General features: G+C 37.3%; 1 protein-coding gene across 2 annotated transcripts in view; it reads right to left on the minus strand.

Annotated features, from left to right (window-relative positions):
- ABCC4 (ATP binding cassette subfamily C member 4) overlaps positions 1 to 24,317 on the minus strand; it is a 141,720-nt gene that overhangs the window by 57,860 nt on the left and 59,543 nt on the right. For both annotated transcript variants that reach the window (XM_054272042.1, XM_054272041.1), the window contains exon 20: positions 7,163 to 7,242. In XM_054272042.1, the coding sequence (XP_054128017.1) occupies positions 7,163 to 7,242 (80 nt within the window). The remainder of the gene's footprint in view (positions 1 to 7,162; positions 7,243 to 24,317) is intronic.

A 24,317-nucleotide genomic window follows, 5' to 3' on the forward strand; every position in this document is an offset into this window, starting at 1 on the left:
AAAGGAGCCCAGTACAAAACTTTGACCTATTTTTACCACATAAATGCAGAAGTGCAAAAGCTAAAAGGAAATTACTTAAGAAAAACAAGAAAAGCAGTAAAGGAGGCAAGAGGACAAGAAGGTAAAGACACCACAGGTTCAGGATTATTTTACCTTCCTTCTCGTGCCAGATAAAGTGTTGCACTTTCAAATTTTATTAATACCAAGTAAATAAACACCATAAAATATTAAAGCATTTACATTATGTTCCTACACAAATTAAGTTTTGTTACAGTAGTGATCTCTGCTGCCTCGACACTAATGTGCTGACAATTGAATGCATATCTATTATTAAAAAAATTCTACAAATGAACATAAGTAGGAGAAAAAATTAAAAAAAAAAAGGGAGGGGTGAGGCAAAGGCATAGGCTGGGGATACACAGCCACTATAGTGAGAACAGACCATAGCTTTCCCTGGAAAACTGAGGTCCATATGTAAACAGGAATTCACCCACTAGCAGTGACTCCAGATTTCACATATTTTATTCTGTACACACACCACCAATCTGAGTAAATATTCAGTCTGTAGGATGCAAGATACTCACCCTTCCATTCAAAGGAATGTGATGACAGGTACAAAATAAAGAACAGCAATAGCTTTGGCATAGATTATCTCCCACTGCTGGTCACCATCAACAAGACTAATTGGCTACTGAGATTTAACAATCAAGACATTCAAGGACAGAGAAGAAAAGGTCAATAAAAAACTGCATTATTTAGACAAGTGTCTGTGCTAAACTCACAGCTTCTGCATGTTGGTCTTGGGGACACAAATGCAACCCAAGCCTCCTCTTCCTGCACTACTTCCCATCTCTTTTATTTGTTTGCTTGCTTGTTTTTAACAAGACAGTGGGGTTAAATAAAAAAAAAAAAAAAAGGATCTTATTGCAATGATAATTTTAACCTTTTCTGAAACTAGAGCTCAAAAGTTACCAGTGAAAAAATATATACCCCTATTACTTTTTTCTTAGGTTTTAACTGGTCTTTCATTGTGCAGTAACCAGATGCCCTTAATATGCATCTTGGGAAGGTACAGCAAGAAAAAGTCTTGTAAGGTTTCAGTTGGCAAGTGTTACCAAGCAACTGTTTTTTGTGTTTCTTTATTTTTTTTTCATCTAAACCTCAGCACAGCAAAACTACCCTGATTCAGCAGAAGGGAAGCTAAAAGTATCCAAGGTAGTCACAGGTCTTCACAATGCACCAGGCTCAGCAGAGTATACTGACATTTAACACAGATCCCAGTACTGAGGGGACAACACACTGCTGACCATATTTTGAATACACACATGCAAACACACAGAAAGAATTATTCTTTAATGAATAAAAATGCCTCCCAAGACTCACACATGCATACAGACTAAACTCAGCTAAACTGGAAAAAAACAACGCAACAAACTCCTCAGGAATCCCACCTCGCACAGAGAGCACAAAATAACAACGTCATTGTTAAACTAAAAGATCCTCAAATTCCTTCTACACACTTTCCCTGACATCCTCACACAATAAAATGCAGGGGTCAGTGGTACTGAAACAAGGAACGGCAGTTCCACTCTTGTGCACATACGAAAGCAAGTGACCCAAGCTATTATTCCAGTCTGAGGCACTTTTTGTTCCTAATATCCAGATGCAGCAGCTTTTTCTTCTCCCCTTTCTCTTTTTTTTTTTAAGAAATGACTGTGGACACCTCCTTCACATTTTCCTTTTCTTCACTATTTTCACTCCATAAAGCTGCAGTCAATGTGTTTTGTGTGTAGTGAGAAGGGAATGGCACATTCAGTGGTGGTCTCAGCCACAGCCTACATTGGTGGCTCAAGTAGTCTCAGGATTAGGTCTTTGTGTGTAATGAAAGGATATGAAAAGTCAGTTATTTAAACTCAGTCAAGCTGTTGATTTTGGGGAGGAAAAAGGTTTTGCAATTCAGTTTTCCTCAATAAATCACTGCCCTTTTTCAAGGGCAGCTGCAGATAGTTCACATGTTCACAGTGTCCTCCAGAAACAAAACAGATCATGATTTTTTTACCCCTCCCCTCAATCTAACATAGGGTAAGAAATCAAAATGAAGGGGCCATCACATTAATTACTCAAATTCACTTGAAACTAAAGCAGAAAATCAACTCTGTTAACAAGTAATAAGATCACTGAAAAATTACAAGGGCAAGAAACTACAGAGAAAATCATCCCTTTAAAATTTACCAGAATAATTTACAAAACCAACAGGAAGTCCAAAATATATTTCACTGTCCTATGTACTCAATCAGTTTACAGACATAATTTCCAAGCAGTAGTTTATCAGTGTGGGTACTCATCTGGCAAAGTCTGAGATCAGAGTTTACAGATGTTAAGCCTCTGCAGATCTATCTTGTGTCAGAATATGATTCAGCCTTTGATGAGGTCTCAAAATGACAGCATTCAAAATACTGGCCACTTAGCAATATCTGGGCTAATGTGCATAAACCACTATTAAATATATAGGATGCTTAACTCCTAATACCCTCTCATTAATTTCAATTCCTAATACCCCCTCAAAAATTTATTCTATTTCTTGGCTGACCTTTTCTCCAATTAGTGCATTGTGTTTTATTAGCGCTGCATTGAGCTAAACATTGCCCAGAGAAGCTGTGGATGCCCCATCCTTGGAAGTGTTCAACGCCAGGTTGGATGAGGCTTTGAGCAGCCTGGTCTAGTAAAAGGTGTCCCTGTCCCTGGCAGGGGTTTGGAACTGGATGGTCTTTGAGCTCCTCTCCAACCCAAAGCATCCTGTGAGCCTCTGATTTTACACCACAGACCCTGCACCTAACAGTGAACTCCACATCCACAGAACCTCATACTCCCACAGAGGTTAAGGCAGGACATTTATATCTAAATAAAGTAGGTGTTTAGATCCTCTTAGAAAGTTTTAAAGCACTGTAATGACCTTCACACAAGTTGTCCTTTACCTGATGAGATAACTTAGCTGGAGAGGAGCTGCCAAAACCACGTAACTCCAGTTAAGAAAAAGAGAACGAGATGCAGACAGACAGAGGCTAAAGAGGATAACAATAATTAAAAATATGTAAGCTCACCAAAAAAAAAGCCAAAATCCCACCATCTTCACCAAACAAGTTAATTCAGCTTTTTGACTATCTTAGTCAACCTACAACATTGATTACTACTTGATTTTACAAACAAATTTAATGCCATATTTAGTAGAAATAACAAGTGTCATGCTGAACATAGAATTGCTTTCTAGTTTACTTTTTCAGGAGAACTGGTACAGAACCTTATGATCAGCCAGAATTCATTACAGAAGAAAGACAGGATTAGACTGCAGATTTTGAAGGATTTTTTTACTTAAATGAGCTTCAACCGGGACGCTAAACACACCATTAAAGATATTTTAGCTGAAACAGCTAACTTAACCTTTGGTTTTCTTCTCAATTTTTCTAATTCACATCTACCCACAGCATTCTGTTCCAGCCATGTAGTCAAACATAGCCATAAACATGTTCTCATAAAAGAGACTTATTTTTAATTCATAAACCTTGTGGATACAGCAGTAATTTCCACAAAACACAGTCAGCTGCACTAACATGAGATGCCTCATATGCTGTAAAATTCATAAGAAGAAAAAATTTACTGCCTTCCAGTGAGGACTGCTTCTCTTACCTTCAATCTCTCAAGACAGGTGTGCTATATTTTGGTGCACTTCAAACCAAAGAATGAAAAGAAGGCAGAAAAATTTAAATGCAATGTGAGTAGCCACTTTGGGAGATATTGCAAAGCCATTTTTATAAAATCTAACCAGATTTTCAAAAGAAAACACAAGATTCATCATGCATTTTGTGCTTGCCACATAACTTTCAACTTTGCATTAACCACAAAGTGTACAGAGACTATGCATTGTCTGGAAGAGAGTCTTTATTTTCCTTAACTCAATGGAAAATGTAAAAAATTAAACTCTTCCTATTCAAAGAATTAATTTTCATCCAGTTTACCTGTCTAGACTAGTTATGCTCATTATGGCTGTAGTGCAGTGTATAAATCTTATTACCTACTCCAAAAAGAATATTATCAATTTTTAACACTGCTTAAACATCTGTATTTTGTATAATGACAAAATTCTTGAAACTAGAAGGTGGCAGTTAATTATTTATTTATCGGTATTTAAATTGGCTCATACTGTAGCTTTTGAGTGTCCAATCACTGTAAATTGTGATTGTGTGTCCAATCACAAAATAAATTGTATTTATTTGTGCTGAAATTACACACTCACTTGCCAATACAGTAAAAGGCTGGAATGCTCCACAATGATCCCAGCAATAACTCTGAAAAACGACCACATCTTCAATGCAAATCCGCTCAAGAAAAGCTTCTACACACAAAGTAAGATGAACCAGTTACTGCATTGTTTATTAAGTTTCACTTGATTCCTCCTGACAACCATTTAAACAATGAATGTTGGGAAATGTCTCTCAAAGAATCAACAATAATGGCAGGGATCAGGGCTTTTATATCCAGCTAATACTGTTTTTAGAAAGGAGAAAATATTTCTTCCTGAAGGGATTATGAGAAGTGTTATAAAAGACACCTGCAAACAAAACAAGTGACAAAAGATCTCTATCATTATTGATAGCATTTATCCTTTGTAAAAATCTCTGCTTCATCAGAAATAAATACATATTTGCTCTTGAATTTCAAAAGCAACCACTAAGCAAGAAGCCTGCTGATCAAGAAAAGTAAATTTTAGAAAACCTGCCAAGTATTTTTTTCTTATGGATAGCAGTGCATTATTAATCAACACTAAGATCCTAAATTTTCTTTTCTGATGCCAAATAGAGAAGGCAAGCTTTGAACCATAGTGTCTTTTTAGTACTCTACTGGACTTGTAAAATCTACTTTGTTTTTTGGAAAGCAGAAACTTTTCACTTAAAAAACAAACTCCAGAATTTGAAAAATAATTCAATAGCCAATTAAAAAAACCCCACATAAATTAATCAAGATGAAGGAAAATGTTTACCAAACGTGGTTTACAGTAGGAGCTTGAAAGAAGAAAACAATCACATCTAGAGAAGCAGCCTTCGCTGTTTCATTCCAGACCAGTTCAGTTTTGGAAAGCACACACTGCCTGAAGGATCTATACACTGCTCACTGACTAGGTTTTCCAATGTGCTGGTAGATGTTTCTCTCTGTACACTCTGTACCATGTGCCATGCTCACAGGGTAGACACTCTCTCAGCCTTCTTTTGAAGCAGATCAGTTTGTTCTGTCAAAAGTAAGACACTGCAATTCTCAAGACAGTTTGCTTCGGGGTCTGCTCCCAAAAGGAAGTATGGACAAGATCACACCAATTGTGGCTCCCTCTGCTTTTGCAGACTTCTGTAACATTTTCCCAGCAAATTCTGCATCCTCAGACAACACCACATGCCTTTAAACCACATGCCAGGGCGTGCAAAACACCCACTCGGCTTCTTGCTATAAAACCACCATGTTGTCTTGCAACACAACCCTCACATTACTATTGTAAATGCACAGAACTGAAGAAAATGGTTAATCATTTTATCTCAGGATCACAGGACCCAGAGGATGCTCTGGCCATGAACAGTACACAGTGTGAACACACACACAGTGCAGTCTGCTGTAAAGGGGACAGACACACTGATGCACATGTGAACCCCTCTGGCCCAATGGACAAGCAGCACGCTGGGCAGGACAGATGGGTTTGGCTTTGGGGATGCAAACCTTATGCTAAGAGAAGAGGATAAGGACTGCAGGACAAACTGAACTTCCAGTCCAAAAGAAAGGCACATATGTATAGTTTCAAGCCAGATGAAATAAAGATATTCTGTCTAATAATACAGTTAACAAGAATGAAGAAGACTTAGAAACTCTACAAATAGCAAAAAATTAATTGTTTTTATAGAAAAAAACATACTGTACTTTCAAGAAGAATTTAAATTAATTAAAATTAAATTAAGTGACCATGAATTAAAAATCCTAATATTCACTGTAAGCAACTCCCTCACTCACAAAAAAAAACCCCATTACTGTAATTGATAGGTAAACTACACTACGTTCCTTTCTTCCCAAAAATGATACTTTAAAGTGGCACTGTAAAAATCTGAAAAACAAAACATACACCTCAATTTCAGCTACGTCACTAAACTACAAAAACCACTTTAACTTACTAGGTGTTTCTACCCCTTGGAATAATTTTTTCCTGTTTTCAAGAGTTCAGCAAGAACAACATGATTAAACTGTTCAACCTGAAATGTCTTTGGTTAATTTTTAAATAAGGCAAAACAGCGTTTAGATCCTGAATAAGTTATCTTTAAGAGACAAAGCAAAGCTAGCAATAGCACCTTAAGAAACATTCCTGACCTCAGCATGACAGGTGTGATCCACTAAGTGGATCCAGATAATCCACTAAGTCTTTTTTTATCTAGCCTCCACAATTCTCTGTATTCTTTGATTCATGTTATTTTCATACAGTACGATCATTCTTTTTCAGATTTATCCTCCTGCAATTTTTTACGAGAAAGATTAATAGCAACTGCAACAGAAAAAATTACCTTGATGTCATGTATAATCCTTTATCATTTCATCATTATCAAAATCTCAATGCTTTGTCCATCTTTCTTTTCTGCAGCAACTTATTTCACTTGTTCCTATTAAGGCTATTATATTCACCCTATTACTACTAATCTTTTCTTTGTAAATAGCCACACCTATTTTAATCCGAAATGGTGTGGTAAGCATTTGATTCTTTGTGGAAGTAGACATGTAATTAGGTTAATCTGTGCTATCTTTTCATGTGAGCTGATTGTTTCTTTACTATGGACATATTTCTTATAACAGCAATAAGCTTGCCAGATTGCTTGGAGGCAAATCTGGAGCAATTTACCAAGCATGTAGCTGCTATGAGCTGAAATCTTGACATAATAGCAAGCTGTGTATAGCCACTCCTACCTAGCAGTTATTACTCATGTTAGCTTTTTACTGACACGTTAAATTTGAACCGCACCTTTCTTTCACAAACAAGTACTTTCCTTCGACTCAGCTACATCTGTGACAAATAGCTGATCTTCAGCAAAGCACACAGGAATCTAAATGCAAAATGCAGTGCAGAAGTCTCTGACTGAATTACCTGCACAAAGTCCAAGAAGGTCAATGGAAGTAAGTCATCCAAGTGGCCAATATCTTTGGAGAAACGATTTAAGATTCTTCCTATAGAAACAGGGTCGAGAAGAAAAACAAAAGGGAAGTAAATATAATTCCTAAAAAGATCCATGTTTTACCACTTCAAAAACAATTAAAAGGAAACAGCTGGACTTTAAAAACAAAAAGACATTTTTGGAAACCGCCATGAAGGGAGTCTCCTGCAATATATTTTGAAGAAGAAGAATTTTTTTACAAATGCCTACTACCCAAATATAAAACCTTCCCTTAAACAGCTAGAAAAAAAAAATTAAATGGGCTTTGAAGATAATATTCAACATAATTTAACAGGTGAAACACACATGCTTTATATGCTTAACACGGGCAGGTAAAGGTTTACAGGTCAGACAACTTAATGCAAGTTTCATCAAGCAACATCAGCTGGAATCTGCTCCTATCCTTGACTGAAACTCACTAGTGCATGCATGTCTTAGATAGATCATAGCTGATCTAACTGATCTTTTTCAGCATTTCTGTTCTCACCCCTCAGCATTATACATGGATTCAAATGGCAGGCGTTTCTAAAATAAAATCTGAGATAGATTTGCATTCATGCAGCCTTACATTTATACTTATTGAAAACCTTGACAATACTGATCTTTATTAAAGCTAATAAAACGATTTTTAATCTGCTGTCAGTGAAGCATTTACATTTCTCTATTTTCCAAAGTTCTACTTGACTGAAAAAAGTCAGTTATATCAAGACTTCTTTCATAATTAAAGTCACAGAGCTGCCACCCATAAGTGGATTAGTATCTTTCTCTATTAATCAGTATCTCTACTCACCAGGAAAGAAACGAAACCAGGAGTGGGAATCTGGCTATTTCTAAGGTGTGTGATGCCCATACATGCATTCACATTGCTTTGTTATCTGCATATATCTTGATTCAATTATATTTTAACTGGTACAAACATATTCACTGCACTGGCAACAAAAGACTTTTTTTTTCTTCCTTTCAAAGCAGCTCATTAAACTGAAAGCAAGTTTAAAGTTTCCACACAGTGCCCTGGCAACGTAATTTAGAGATAAGAGATACTGAAGGAACTTCTGTAGCAACCATCGAGCTAGTTCTCTCCTCACAGCTCTTTTTCATTCATTTTTTTTTTAAGGGAATTTATGTTCCACACCAAACAATACAGAAAACATTTTCTCCTCAGGTCTAGGACATTGCTCTGAAGAGAGACACTGGTGGCAAAGAGCTTGTTCTGCAGTACTTCTCTACCCAAGGCAGTTTACTGCAGGCAGCCAACAGCTGAATTCATCCTGTTTTTCGGCTTTGCACACAGAGAGGAAGAGTGTACAGCAGCACAAGACTCAGAAAAATTTCCTTCATCTTTTTCTACTAGGAATAGCATGAGAGGATGTTCCCTTTTATTTGTATCAGGGTAGATACATCAGAAGAAAATCCAAGGCAATTAAAAAAAAACCCTCTCTTTTTGCCATGATTTTCTTTGATGGAGACTGGTCACAGAAGAGTGATCAAGCAGATGCTGCATGCATGCTGACACTAAGGCTTCTTAATATCCTTAAACATCACATTCTAGGTTATTTTCACATAAACCAAGTCTTCACTGGCAAAAAGAAAATCATTTGAAGAAGTTAAATGCTTCCTGTCGACAGAGGTTTCCTTAGCTGCATGTCCAGGAAGGGCAGATAATAAAAACTAGGTGGAACAACAGATTGGGCTCAGGATATTAGAAATCTGTTCATAGCTTTGTCACTTGTCTTCTGAGTAACTTCACTTTATTTTACAGAGCAAGGAGCACAGCAAGGAGAGGTGACAATGCTAAGACCCTCCATGAAAAGCTGTGGGGCCCACCAAGGAGGAGCTGCACACAAGGGCAAAGGATTGTTCCCACAGAGAGCAAACCCCACCTTAACTCAGCCTAAGAATCACCTTTTTGCCTTTTAACCCCAAGTAAGTTTGACTTGTAGTGGTTTCAGACTTATGTAAGAAGCCATTGCACACACAGGCCACCCCACGTGCCACTGCCAGGAGGCAGCAGGGTCACTCAGGCTGGCTCCTCTTCCGTGGCCACAGCAAGGTCAGCCCCAGGCTGGCACCTCCAGCCACGGAGCAATGCCTGCACATTCAGAGTGGCTGTGGCTCTCCTCCTCTTCCTGTGATGTTCTCTGAGCAATGTGGTCATGACAGAAAACTCATCTCAGCCAGGCTGTCCCCAGCAATCCCTGGTTTCACTGTCTCTTCCATGTTACCACCAACCCCTTCAGTTCCCAGAGGTAATCACGCTGCTAATTGCCAAAACTGCATTTTTTTTTACATCTGCCTTATGGAATTGTTAAGGATAACAATGTTTCTACAGCCTCTATTTTGACAGTTCTGTGAGCTGCCACTAGGAAAGTGGAAATTAATCTGATGTTATCAACAAAACATGAAAACATCTTTTAATCTGCCTAATCCTCTTTAAAATGTAAATACAGCAATTCTGTAAAATGACACTGACTAAAATTTGAGTGAGCAAAAGAAATGGTATATGAAAAAGACAAACCTTGAAAACTGGAATCTTTCACAGGCCACCTAAGACAATTAAACAGTGGCAATATGAATCAGTTGTTTCCCAAATAAACATTAAAGTGAATCTCTGATAGCAGAGCTTCACTGTTTTTGAGTTCTCAAATTTCTGAAAAAGTAGTCTATTTAGTGTTAGCACATAGAAATTCTGGAAAATGACACCTGAAGTCATTAAGACCAGGAAAATCTTTTGCTTATTGCTAAGAGGTCTGTATCTCCCTTCTTTCCTGTTTATCTGGTGACCATTAATGCTTTTCTACAGCTAAAGGAAAGTAACAAACCCACAAGCCTTAGCTTTATTTTTGTCACTGCTGTTTGCAATTCTACTGCCTCAGAGACAGTAGAAGAGAAAATACAAGTCTGGAGATGCATTTCAGATCCTGTTCACATGGATGTAACTAAACCGGCACTTTATACAGCATGTCCCACAGAGAAGGAAGGTACAGTAACTCACTAAAGCAAGTTCCTTCACCATGTGGCAGGGACAGCAATGCACCTTCAAGCAGAAGTGTTATGCTTTGGAATTATCCACAAGATGCCCCACAGCCATTACAGTATTGCATTCAAAGCAATTGCTTCATTTATAAGGATGTCTACAAGTACAAGAGGTCTATTTCACAAGGTATGAAGAAACAACTATTTCCACTTACTGGAAGCAAAGTAAACCAGTGACTTGCTTATGCAGAATTAAGCATGCAAGAGAAAACATCCCAGATTTAAAAGTTAAAGTACCTATTTGGAGTCAGGACTCAAAATGCTTACAGTTATGACTACAGATTCTTCCAGAATGTGCAAACCTAACTTTTGAGAATGCTTCTTCAGACTATGGAAACTGCTGCACCTGCTGTTCAAGAAGTGCAGGAGCTGCACAACTTACCTGCCCCCACACCCTGAAAATTATATTTTCTCTCCAAAACCTATAAATTCTTCTTTCCTAAACTTACAGACTATCAACATAACCGTGCCACCATAGTTCATATTTCCAAAAACCCCAAACTCCTTAAGTAAGCATCTCTGAGATACGTATACATGCCAAGAAACAATAATTCTTAGATCAGTCTAGTATATCCAATTCACAAAAAAATTTAAGCTCCTTTAATACCTACATCCTTTACTTATCCCAGCAAGGGGCTACAAAAGCAAAAAGAAAATACTACATCTAAAACTTTTAAGTCAAATTTCACCAAATCACAAACAAAAAAAAGTCTTTTAAGAAATCAAGGATTAAATATGCCAATGTTACAACAGCATCCACACTGGTGAATAGTATCTGCTACTTCAATCACTCAGGCTTCCATGCAGTGTGTAGTGTGAGTAGCAAGCTGCAAAAGGGGACGTGCTCTCTTCAGCAGTCTTATGTTTGTTTTTACATCAAATAACTTAATCAGAACACACACTGTTGTTAGATTTCTTCCGAAGTAATTAAATAACTATTCAATGCCAATTAATCACTGTTAAATAAGGGTCTGTCATCGAAGTGCTATGTACACATTTCAGACTATTTAATGGTCAAATACTTGGCAGTATCAAAGTTAAACAATGACTCATTAAACCTCCTCCCCTACACAATAGTTAGGCTAAACTTGAAGTGAAAGAATCAAAACTCTTTTGTGCTCTGTGAAAAAGACATCAAACCTCAGTATGTGATATTCTTTTCTTCCTTGCTCTGTAAACTGCTTTAATTGCACAAATCGGAATGTGTTCAGGTGCTACAAACCCACTTTTGCTTCTGCAGGTGCCTACTGATACTTTGGAATAGATGTTCAAACCTATCACACAAATAATGAAAACACTTGACTGTGCCACACCTTTTTAAAATGTTTATACATACTTCATCATGAAAGAAATATAATCCAAACTGAATCAACACTCAAGATGTAAACACCAGAAAAGGATTTTTTTTTTAAACAAGAAACTAGGATCCTCCACTGGAATAGCCAAATGCCATCCACAGTATTCAATGTTGTGCAACCTGAATTCCAATGACCCTAAGAGCAAGAGCACATTATTTCTAAATGTATTTGGCACTTCTATAGTATACTTTGTTGGCCAGGGCATTCACTGAAATACTTCTGTGTAATACAATAAAGTAGGCACATTGATTTTCTATTCCTTGCAATGAGTTTACAAAACCTTTATACCCACTTGCTTCCTCACACATTGCAGAAATACTTTGTCACTACTTATCTACTTCACTGACTTGCCTCTTTGGAAAAGAAGAAGGGTTTAAGAAAAGGGCCCTCTGCAGAGAGAAAGATTTTGCCACTTGAATCTGCGTGTGTGCGTGTGTGTGTGTGTGTGCGAGTGTGTGTGTGCACGGGTGTGCAGTCTTGGAATGTTTTTCCCCTCAGAGATCAGGCTAATCCTCAGTGCAGGCAATATTAATTGCATCACACTTTTTATTTCAATATGCAAATGTTATTAATAAATACTGCTTTGCATAGTAACCTAAACTCCTCCATTGCAATTGGCCTAAATATCCCTATCCATGTACTGCATTCATCAGGGGGGAAAAATATTTAAAATCGCTTAAGCTACTCTGAAGCCAGAACACCCTCACTGCCCAGCTTCCATGGAGATAAAGTTACACTCTCTTCCTCTCCTTGCTGTTAACTCACAGGAACCTGTCTAAAGGCAACCTGTAGTGCTAACAGATGCAAGAAGCTACTTAGTCATTTATGTGTAACTAAACCTAAACAACCCCAGCTAGGATTGCACACTTGCTTGAAGGTATGTCATGCCAAGGAGATGCTTGCAAAGGAGATAACCTTTGGATGGATCCATGTCAGACAATACCAAAGCACATTCTGTGCAGCCACTGACTTTGCTGAGCGAGCAGAAGCCCCTCATGTCCCCCATCCCCCTGACACCAGGGTGGCTGGGTGCCACCACTGCAACATCCACAGCACAGCGTGGGCTTCCTGACCCCAAAGAGAGGAATCGTGCACTCCAGCAGTCCCAATTACTGCCTGGAACTCCAAAGCCCTTTTAAATGGACACCTGGTAGCAAAATAATGTATGTGTGGCAATAAAGGCACACTCAAAAAAGTACAAATATAAGAAACCGCTGTACAGAACTGGGTACATGTAAACACCCGTCCACTGAACTGCACTGAACATGCTCCCCATTCTGTCTGTGGTACAAACTGGCAGCTCCCCACAGATCTTGCTGTTAAGCTGTGGCGTTCAGCAACTGATAAGGCTTTACCCATGCTCAGTTCACACACACAAACACACACACCCTGAAAAAAAAAGTACTGCAACTACAAGCAGCCTGCCGTTTCATCAAAGCAGTGACAAAGTGGATTGTCCGTATCAAATGTTGGCAGGAAGCAGACATTACATCAACCTTGTAAAATACAACTATGAAATCAACAAAATAATTAAAGATGGATTACCGACTTTGAAAGGAATTGTAAGTTTGTGAAATATTTCTTCAGAAAGAAATCTGGAAATGCATCTCCTGCATAACTGTCAATTACTGATCTACTCTGGCTTTTCTTCCATATTTCTACAAAGAAACGTCAAAAGGTCTGTTATCTTTTTTTAATATATGTTTAGCACCACATGTCCACACAAACTGCCGTATACAGCATTGCTGTCTTCCCCACAGGCATCCTATAAATATAAATAAGAAATTCTACCCCATTTTTTTTTCTTTAGCAGTCTGAAACTGATAGGAATATTATCACTTTCTTAGACATTTGCAAATAGGCACAGTGGTGCTGGGCCGAAATATGCTGAGACCATAATATCCATTTATCTAAACTGCCAGCATGTAATGAATTCAGGTGGGAAGCCTTCTATCCAAATTAATTTACTACTTGAAAAGGACTTTTTACACAAATGCTGTCAAACAAGAAAACAGTTAGGAAATGAGAAGAAAACGCAAACACTGTGTTTGATCTTATTTTTAAGTGGAGGATTTAAAGGAAGAAGAATAACTATGATAAAGAGAAGAATGGAAAACAGGTTTCTTTGGAAATGAATTTTTATTTTTACTGCTGATGGAGACATCTACATTACCTAGTATGAATACACTGCTCCTAACTGTACAGTTGTTTCTGGAGCTTCCTAGTCATACATACCATTGATTGGAATTACCTTCCTGTGGCAAACCAAAATAGGTCAATGCTCTATGCAATCTTTTTTCTCTCTTTGGTAATTTATGTGGTGCAGTTGATTTGTACTTTTTCCTAGGTGTACTCAGAAGAGCATGTGTATTAAAATCTGTTATCACCAGCCAAAGCCTCCTCACATAAGATACAATGCAGAAATTTCATATAAGATACAATGCAGAAATTACATCTGAAGTCTCCACTAAAAACAGAAGCACACAAAGGAAAAACCTTGACTGTGTGGAGGAAGTGTAACTTTCCTTCTTTCTGAAATTGCTTTCTTGGCAAATCTCAAAATGCCTTCTGCATCCTAAATGCCTTCCTGATTGTATCTCATTACCCATTAACTAAGTTGGTTACAATTCCAGATATAACAGCATTTATAAAAGAGAATTTAACTTTGGTGCTGTATTACATTTGCTAACAAAGTGATCCCGTTTAAAAAAGTGTGCTAGCGCTGGGATAATACATTCATCAGCAATTTTCTAACTATTGATCCCTGTAATCATACTCCGTAATTGATTGTGAAAGGAAGATTTAAAATCATCTAAGAGTACAAATTTCTGGCAATATATAAAAGTCTTATGCTAGAATCTGAGTGCAAAACTACGTCTCTGCTTCATAATTAGAATGACAATGGAAGCAGACACCTGCAACCCCACCAGTCCCTGGAGTAATATCAAACTTCTAATATGTAATCCTGTGATGAAGATTGCCAGAACAAAGTTCTAACCATTCTAGAAGTTAATCTCTGGATATCCTCTCTGTTTAATTTTAAACTCATCCACTGAAGCAATTTTAAGTTATCCTCAGCTTAACAAAAAAATTTCTACATTTAAACATACTGAAACAAAAAAACTCACAACCTAAATTGACACCACCGAATCTAATGAACTGCCAAAATACAGCAGAACTTAATCTCTGCTGTATGCTTCAACATAAGGAGCATGACTTTTAAGTCCCATTTTTAAGGGACAAACTCCAACTGAACAAAAAACAAACCACAAAAAAACAAACAAAGTAACCATTTGCAACTTCTAATCAACTGGCCTTTAAAAAGATGCCAGGTTACACACTACTGAATAAGTTCTCCATTGATTTTTCTTCACCTTCTTTTTCATATATTAAGTTACCTACTTCAACTTCTCACCACAATGCAAAACATCTGTATAACAGAAACACAAAACATTACCTACAAAATGTAGTCTTATAATGACTTTCTACTAGCATAATTATGAATTTAATTCTTGGCTAAAATATTTAACCACAAATGCACCCACTTATAAAAGAGCACTTGTGTAGCCTACAAATCCAATTTGGGCTGAAAATATGTCTCCAGTGCTCTTTTGCTGGAAAAGGGACTTAGAACATTTAAACAGAATACTACAAACAGGATGGACTGAAGTATCTGAAGAGTATTTTGTTACTGGAATACTTACATGAGAGGCGGTTACATTCTTTCCTTTCCTTATTCTTTCCTCCTCAGTGCATTCAAACACTCGGAGGACCTTATGCTATTTGAGTTATTTTTATATTTGGGAGCTATATATATAAAAATATACATCACTGCAAGAATTAAAATAAAAATGGCAATATACGTCACCTTCCTGATAACAACAAAAAGGAGTTTTCCTATGTTATTTGTACTATTAAGACATGATTCAGAATAGGCTTTAAATACTGCATTTCAGAAAATATTGAGGTGGATCTCACATAGCTCTTGCAAATCTGCTCATATTCGTTGCTTTTCCCATTCTATCTCCTAAAGATAATTCTCATAATAAGCATCTTAATTTCTAATGTTCCAATGCTTTTCTCTTCCCCCTCTCTTTTTTTAATTGGTGCTGAAGCTAGAGGGGCTCAATCATCAATCCAGTCTAAAATAACAATGGAGAAATAGGACATTACTGAACATAAAGCATTTGACTCCTGAAATCGTAGCTGAAACTGCTATCTGGTTATCACTGCTATATGGTTATCACTCCAAAAACAAATAATATACCATTTTTTACCAATCTTATGTATTCAGATCCCCATTCATCTTCTTCCTTTTTCTGGAACCATGAAAGAAAATTCCATAGTACTGCTTCTTCTGTTTAGAAGTCTACAGGGAATGAATTCTATAGAGGCTGTCTTGGGACAGCCAAGACTTCTGGCCTCTACCTAGCCCACTCATTCTGAGGATAAAGCCTCTGGACAGGCCAAACAGCAGAGGCATTTCACATCTCCATCTGACTGTAAACTGCTCACTGTTGCTTGGCATGTTCCTTCAGCTTGATCATTCATCTTCAGCTTCAGTTTATTTTTCTTTCTCTCTTCTTCTGGAATATGCAATTGTTTGGAAAGGAGGGATTCTCTCTAAAGTTCATTCATTATATGCCCATGTAACGATTCCTAAAACACATTTTCCTTTGTAACTATTCCTACTATAAAAAAAAGCCACTGGGAATAAAAAAAATTATTAAAAACACATGGGTTTGGCTATCCAGAACGCTCAATGGATGACACTAATTTTCAATGGATTTTTTCCTGCCTCACATGGAAGGTCATTACTACAGAACTCAAGAGATATTCTGGTATAGCTGTCAGAAAGCTCACTTAGTCTGCTGTGCAAATAATCAAAGCATTCCCTTGGAATATTTGCTCTGTATTAAAGAAGACACACCCCACACCCTCGTGCCCCATGAAAATAAATATTTTGCTTCAATTTGGGACTTCACCTACTCTTCTGTTTTGTGGCTGGCACCAAATTCCACTTGCAAATCTTGCCTGAGAAACAAACAAAAATCTTTTGTCTCAGGAAAACTGAAGGCAATCACAACCCAAGAGGTTTATTCCAGAAGTGATGTCCAAGAGAATGTACATATAGTCTGACAATGCATTTCCTTGGGCCACTGGCTTCTTGAGGAAGAAAATGCCACTATAAAGTAAACTTCTTTACAGACTAAACTATAATTAACATAAATGAAATCAGTGAGAATGAGGAAAAAAAAGAGAAAAAAACCCCAAATATGATCTCTGCTCTACTGTATATCCCATTGATTATATTAAAAGAAAGACATTTTAATAATTACATTGTTAAAAGATAAGCATTTTAAAAATACTGCACTGCCTTTGACTCTACTGTACTCCTCTACTGGGCAACTATTAGAAAGCTTCATCTCAGAAACAAAAAAGAAAAATATACTAGAAATAAGCAGCTAAATGGGAAATAGCTGCTGACCACACTAAAACATTAGTGGTGCATATATCAAAACCAAAGAACCTTTAATGTTTATGTATAAATATACCTTAAATATTACATATTTTTTATAGGAAAAAAATCCTATAATTTCCTCTTTTTCATGGCTTTTAAATAAGAAATTCAAAATTTCTTAACTCTAAGAAACTCAAAAAGACAAATATGTTAACAGCAACATTTTTTCACTTCTCTATGAACACAGAAAAAAATTCACACACATCAAGGAGGAAAAAAATTACTTGACTGAACCATCATTCAAGCAGAAGTGAATACAATTTACAAACCCTTTTGGTTTTGCTAAGATCAGAGACACTGTGAAGCCCTGATTTACAGCTGTCCAGCAGTACGAATTCCTAAATAAATAAACAGGCTAAAACAGAGGAGTGCTGCTCGCAACAAGGGACTCCTGAGAACTTTGCCATTTGTTGTTTGCGTGTCAGAAACAGCCAGGAGAGGATTAATGGACCTGAGGCAGGAGGCAGAGCCTCACTAGGATGCAGGCTGGAGCAGCACGTAGCCAGCAACGTGCCCTGCCCTGAAGAGTTTGTTGTGCCAGTTAAGAGAAACCAGCAAAACTGACTGCAGAAGGAATAAGGAGCTAGGGGAAGATGGAGCAGTAAGCTGGAACAGAAAGTGGCAGGACAAGATTGTGTTTTAAAGTACAGGAACACAAAGGGGTCATGGAATTAATGAGTTTTCCCCACCCATATGTTTAACTGCTGTCAGTGTACTGCGGTTACAACGCCACTGGTGCATCTTGAGAGATGATTTTAAGATGAAAAAGTGCCAGCTTGTAGATGAACTTTAGTGCACAGTGAGCAGGAAGTTACAAAGATGCAAGCATGAAAGAGAAACAAGCAGAATTATGAGGGAGGGAATTAAAAACACTGGAATGTGCCAACAGTTCAATTTACCAGGTGCAGAAATAGTAAAAGCCTTGCATGGGGGGAAGGCTAATGCGCAAACCAAGTCATACTCCTCTTAACAATTCCTGTTAGACTCCTTCACAGTATATTGGGGCTGTAAGATTAAGGAAAGATCTCCCTCCATCTGGCCCTGGGGAGCAGCTGCAAGACGGAATTGTCAAGAGACAAGCTGACAGTCCCAGTCCCAGACCTCACCAAACCTGGGGTGTTTGGATATTGAGAGAGTTTTGTGTACACACTGACTTGCATTTTTGCCTTGTTTGAGTGTGTCCTCTGCTTCACCCCCAGCTTCATACACTGAACACCCATTCCCTGTTTCCTCTTCTCTCTCTTCCTTCAGCATTGGTTCTTCCATTCTCCTTCACCATGGCATGGCACAAGCTCTAGGTACAAATGTCATCCCAAACATGACCAAGGCACAAAGCCCAACACAGCAAGACACAGGCTAGAAAGTGTGGAAGAGCTGGGGACACAGCAACTGAGAACAGAAGGTGAATACTAGGTGACTGCAACACTTAAAACCAGAAAAGTGCCTGAACTGATGTTTTGGAAATGCAGAGTGACAAAAACAGCCAGATACAGGAATAGCCCATAAGCCATAAAGCCAACAGAAAGGGCGTTTTACACTGAAGAACAGGGGAAATACAGCAAGGGAGAAATCAGGTTCTGAAGTAGTTCCCAAACTAGAACTGTGGAAGTCAAAAAGCCAGTGTCACGTGAAGGAAGATGGCAAAGCACATCCAGGACATACTGCACAACCACAGGCACTGCACACATACAGACTATTCACAAGGCTATACTCTGACAGACGAGGGAAGACTTATATCTATTTAAAGAGATGTCTCGAGAAAACAATTCAGGGGATTTCAGTTCTTGCTTTAAACTGCTCTTAATGGAGCATATTTCACTCTGCTAACTATAGAACTGCAGGGGAAACAGATGGTTGAGTCTCATTAGTCTTTACAGTATACTCTGATTAGTTTGCTTAATTTCATTCACACAGGGTCTTAAAACTTCACAAGGCCAATTAAGAGTTTTAGGTAAAGGAATTATCAGTAAGAGTTTTCTTTCTTTCTTCAAAATATGTCTGTCATTGGACTTTAACAGTTCTCTTATTTACACATTGATTTTGTTTTCCTGATATCCATTTTCATCACAGTTTGGTTTTGGTCATTCTTTTAAACCAGCAGCTTTTCTGCTGAAAATACATTAGACATATTAGGATGAAACAAGTTCCAGGACTGTAACAAACAGGACAACTAGAGGAGCCATGTAAAGACTATGACAAAAATACCTATCACTCAAGTATAGGTACATAATACATAAACCACTATTAAATCCTCTCATGGATCTGAAGCACAAGTTCTATTTTGTAATATGCATTAAAATTTTTGCAAATAATACCTGATCATAATCTGACCCCAGACAGTTTGGGAAAGGTTCTTTCAAAACAACAGCTTTGCCATTATTCTGCATTGAAAAAGACATCAAATTTCAGATAAGGCATGAATAAAATGGAAAAATACACATATAATAATGAAAGCAGATGACAGAAAAATATCTTGTGTTTTTGTTTCCTTTTTTTTTAAAACAGCATGAGCACAGAACTTGATTCGGGATCAATTTGTGGATACATCATTAAAAATAGGAAACAAAACTATACCTCCAAGCAAAAAAACCACAAAAGCCAAATTGTGTTAATAAACCAACCACTATTAAAAATACAGAGTATTATTAGTAACAACTTAGCATGGTAGTTTATTTAATTAGAATATTTGGAGAACTAATGTTGGCTCTGATAGTTTTCAAAATGTAGCTTAACTTTAGAATGTATATGAAAAGCATTCAATAAACCTTTCATCACAGCTGAACGGTATTTACAACACCTCTTCATTTTCTGAAAGTCTGTTTTGTCCTTGCCTGACTCTAGAGAAGAACTCCTCAAATAATAGTTCACATATGAATATAATATGAAACTAATATGAACATTCAATTCCTAACCTTTTTAGTGGTCAACTACACAGAGGTCATGCCCTCAGGAAGGGGTCATGAACAAATTTAAGTCTTTGGATGAATCTAAAACCTCTTAGGACCTTCTGGACAATTGGGGGTTTGTTTCTTTGTTGCTTCTGGTTTTCTGAGAATGGAAATTGAAAAAGCCTCTTGACATGAAGGTTTTGTAACCTTTCATAATCTAGTGTTTTTCTGGAAAACTGTCCTATTACAGGTATACAAAATGCTAAAATTCTGGGCTTATGAAACAAAAGTCTTTAGCACAGCACGTGATCTATTCTACCTTCCAGAAAGTTCCTTTCTTCAACAATTACTACACTCACACCTGCAGAAGTTTGTCCACAATAGACCACTTGGCATGATTAGGACCCAAATTAAGACATCACAAGTTACCTGAACCAGAAATCCAAACAAATTTGAAAAATAATCCAAGGTATGTTGTGAAACGGTATCTCTCAAGTGTCACCATTTGCACAGGTTACATTCTTTACTCCTCAATGCATTCAAACACCCAAAGGACCATTATGTTCAAAAAAGAGATCCTAGAAGAACTGCAAAGTTTTGACATCACACAATTTAAACTAGCTGTGAATCCCCCTTGAGGAGGTATGAATCATCTCTGAGGTTTAAATTAGATTATCAACCAAGTGAAGCAGCACAGTAAATCTACAATAAAAGATGAATGCCTACAGGAAAATAATTTTTGCCCCTAGTGGCAGATGCTTGAACTTTAAAGGATCTGAGACTAAGCTCTTTGTCTAAGCCTCCCTGGCAGAAAACAACTAAAATAATGTTTTTCGTTGGTCCAACTTTGCTCCACATGCCACATGAAAACAGTATCTAAACCCTGTAAATGAAAGTATATTGTCACTTCTAAACCAATTGAGGATCAAACAATTTAGAGAAACCAAGACTTATTTTGCTGACAATTAAACTCTATCACCAAGACTCGAGATTCAATGAAATTTGACAATTGTGAAGAAAAAGGCTTTTGTCTGACTAAGTCTGAAGCATTTGGAAGAATCAACAGAAAACCAGAAGACCAAATTAGATGGAAAAGCCTTTGAGGATAAAATTCACTAATTAAAGTAACTGCCTTTGTTGCTCTGGTTCCTCTCTGAATTGCTTTGGTATCACAGCAGAAAGGCATACAGCAAGAGGAAAAACTGGTCTAAGGAGCAAATGTTACACCTGTCACACTTCCTCTTACACCAACAGCATTCTCCATCCATCCTGCTGCTCAAGTTCCACTACGAAGAACCACAGCCCCTTTAAAGATGAGGTGAAAGTTAAAGTATAAATCTCTGCTTTGCATCAAATCTGAGAGGTATGAAAGGTCTTTAAAGCCTCTTCTTCCATGCTGAAAGTTGGAAGACTTTACTTTGTAGTAATTCAGATACAACCCAAAGCTACCAAAGGTCACTAGCTGGAAGAGTATTTTTGCAGCTCCTTCTCAGGGAGTCAAAGAATGGACGTAACCTTCTGTTTTTCCAAGACCCATAAAATCAAAGAAACACAGAATGGGGCCTGGGTTGGAAGGGACCTTAAAGACCACCTATTTCAAACCCCTCTTCAGTGGGCAGTGACACCTGCCACAAGACCAGGCTGCTCAGAGCCCCATCCAACATGGCTTGAACACTTCCAAGGATAAGGCATGGACAGGCTTGTCCGGAAAACCTGTGCCAGTGCCTCACTACCCTCACAGCAAAGAATTTTTTCATAATATCTAATATAAATGTACTGTCTTTCAGTTGTACTAACTTGTTCTCCTTCTGCCCATTTAATTGAACAATAAGTAAAATTTCTATTCAAAACACTTCTCTGCCCTTTTAAAAATTAATAACAAGTACTCAACAAGCATTTTAACACCCTGCATCTCATGAGAAGCACAACAACAACAGAGGATGAGCAGGAAGGTACTAACAAATTAAGCAGTGCTCACAGCACTACATTTTAAGCTAAAACCACCTCATACCATTTCAGAAACCTGGGATTTTGCATTTCACTAAACATTTGTGTCTCTATCAAAAGTACATAATAATATTGCTTTAGTGCGTGGCTAAGAAGGGACAAAAATTAATTAAATCCTATTTTTCCACAGGAATGTTTCTATTTTTTCAAGCAAACAAAAACACTTCTGGAAAGCGTTAGATTGGACATTTCCACTCTTGAACACTCAGCAGGTGAACAAAATCATCTGTATAAGCCCTCATAATCTTAGAGAAACACTTATTTTTGAACAATCACTTCTAAACACTGTCCTTAAGCCTTTGGTAGTAGCTGAGCAACACTGGTTATTAAATAGAGGTGCAGCAGAGTTTATTTTTTCTTATCTGAATTAAAAAAAATACGCTGGGATTGTTTTTTCCATTTTTTCTCTTGGGGATTTTGGGGGTTTAAATATAAGCAGTATTCAGTGAATGGCTTTGAATTCAATATTAAATCATACTTGTAGCTTAATTATAAGAGAAGATCATTGTCACTGTGTATTTGGAATATTAGAACTTGTCAGCTTTATAAAAACCTCAAGGCACTTCTTTCTCTCAAATTTGGCTTTATTTTGAAAGTGCTCCTTAGATAAGATTTCTTAATATTAGAATAAGTCTAGAATAACTAGTTTTCTGTCAAAAATCCTGATGAAAAAAAATTCTCTCTATACTGTTAGTTTAATGGAAAAAAAGATGACCCTTCTAAAGCTAAAACCATCTATATTTCACAGACCTGAGGCTTTAAATTTGCAGAGGTTTCTGTAAGTATCTTTTGTCTCAAAGGAGCATCAAACAATTGGGGTTTTTTTCTCCAATAGTAAGGAAATGTTAGTTGACTGAAGGTAAGAATTACCAACTCTTCCTTAAACCATTTCAACATTTTTTAGTCAGGGAATACCAGAAATATTCTGGAAAGCTAACTGTAATTGTTTACTTTTGGCTGGTTGTTCAGACAGGAGAGAGGAGAACTGTTCTTCTAAAAGGAAACTGGGGAATTAAGCAATGAAGGGAGAAAGGAAAGGAGTATTGTACCAAACTCAAGGAAAGCATATGGGCCTTTACATAAACATATTTTTTTTAATAAATCTTAAAAATGGGGTAAATTTCTAAGTGGCACTTTCCAAATCCTAGATACCCATCCTTAGAGCACAGGGACTTTACTCTCTAAGTTAAGACACCACCTCTTCTCTAAAGATAAGCATTACAGATTCCAAAAAAAAAAATAAAATAAGTGCTCTAGAAGAAGAAAGGAACAAAATAATGTAAAGTTTACAGCTTTAAATATTCACATTGAAAAGAAGAGAGTGGGGAAAAACCCCACAACGAGCAAATTCCCCTGGCATCCAATCACTTAGTGTCCTCCTGGCATGTCCTAGAAAGGATGGGGCAGGGACAGTATTCCTGTATGAGAAGTTAATTTTGACATCTTAAGAACAGATGTAGGAATTTTGCCTAAAATTAGTTTTAGTAAACTAAACTCTTTATTTTGGGTTGTGAACATTCAAACTCATGAACATAAAATTATGCTGAGAAATGAATACACACAGGGACAAAGAAGCACGTATTCCCACTGAAGGGAAGTTTACCACAAAGCAGAGTGTTTTTTCCTGCCTACACATGAATTAGCAATATTCTGCATTGCATCATTTACATATTAAACAGACAGCAACTTCATTGAGAAAAAAGAGGTTTACCACACACACACAGAAATCTCATCACACCTGATAAAAAGAACTGAGGAAGAGTCAGACCATCTCTCTTCCATCTATTATTCCTTGTAATTGCTAGCAAGGATGTCCAAGTTCCAAATCTTCACCTTCTCAGATTTCCAAACACCTTCAGATTATTCTGCACTCTCTGACTCAGTAGTAAATCAAGCTAGTGAAGACTTATGCTTGCAAGAGAGCAGGAAAAGTACCATTCCTGGACAAAACAGAGGGTGAATTCAGCACACAGTGGATGAAAACTGACCAGAACCACATCAGTGGACACAGAAACCACGATCTTATGAAAAGTTGAACTCTAAATTTCCTCTGAATTTTCAAACGTCATAAATGTTGCACAAGCAACACAAGATAAAAGCTCAAATTTGAGAAATATTAGTGACCTTTATGGTCTTTTTTTAACTGGTAAATGAGGAAGGATGAGGGGATCCTACAACTAGAAGACAAACAGGTCAGAAGTCATTTATAAGTCTTTTACAACATCACAAAGACAAACACAAGACCAAAACCACCTCCTGAGTACAAAAGGCACTCTACCCT

The sequence above is a fragment of the Melozone crissalis genome, unplaced genomic scaffold, assembly GCF_028551555.1.
Source record: "Melozone crissalis strain CALT ecotype California unplaced genomic scaffold, PUWL_Pcris_2 ptg000013l_1, whole genome shotgun sequence".
Lineage (NCBI taxonomy): Eukaryota > Metazoa > Chordata > Aves > Passeriformes > Passerellidae > Melozone > Melozone crissalis.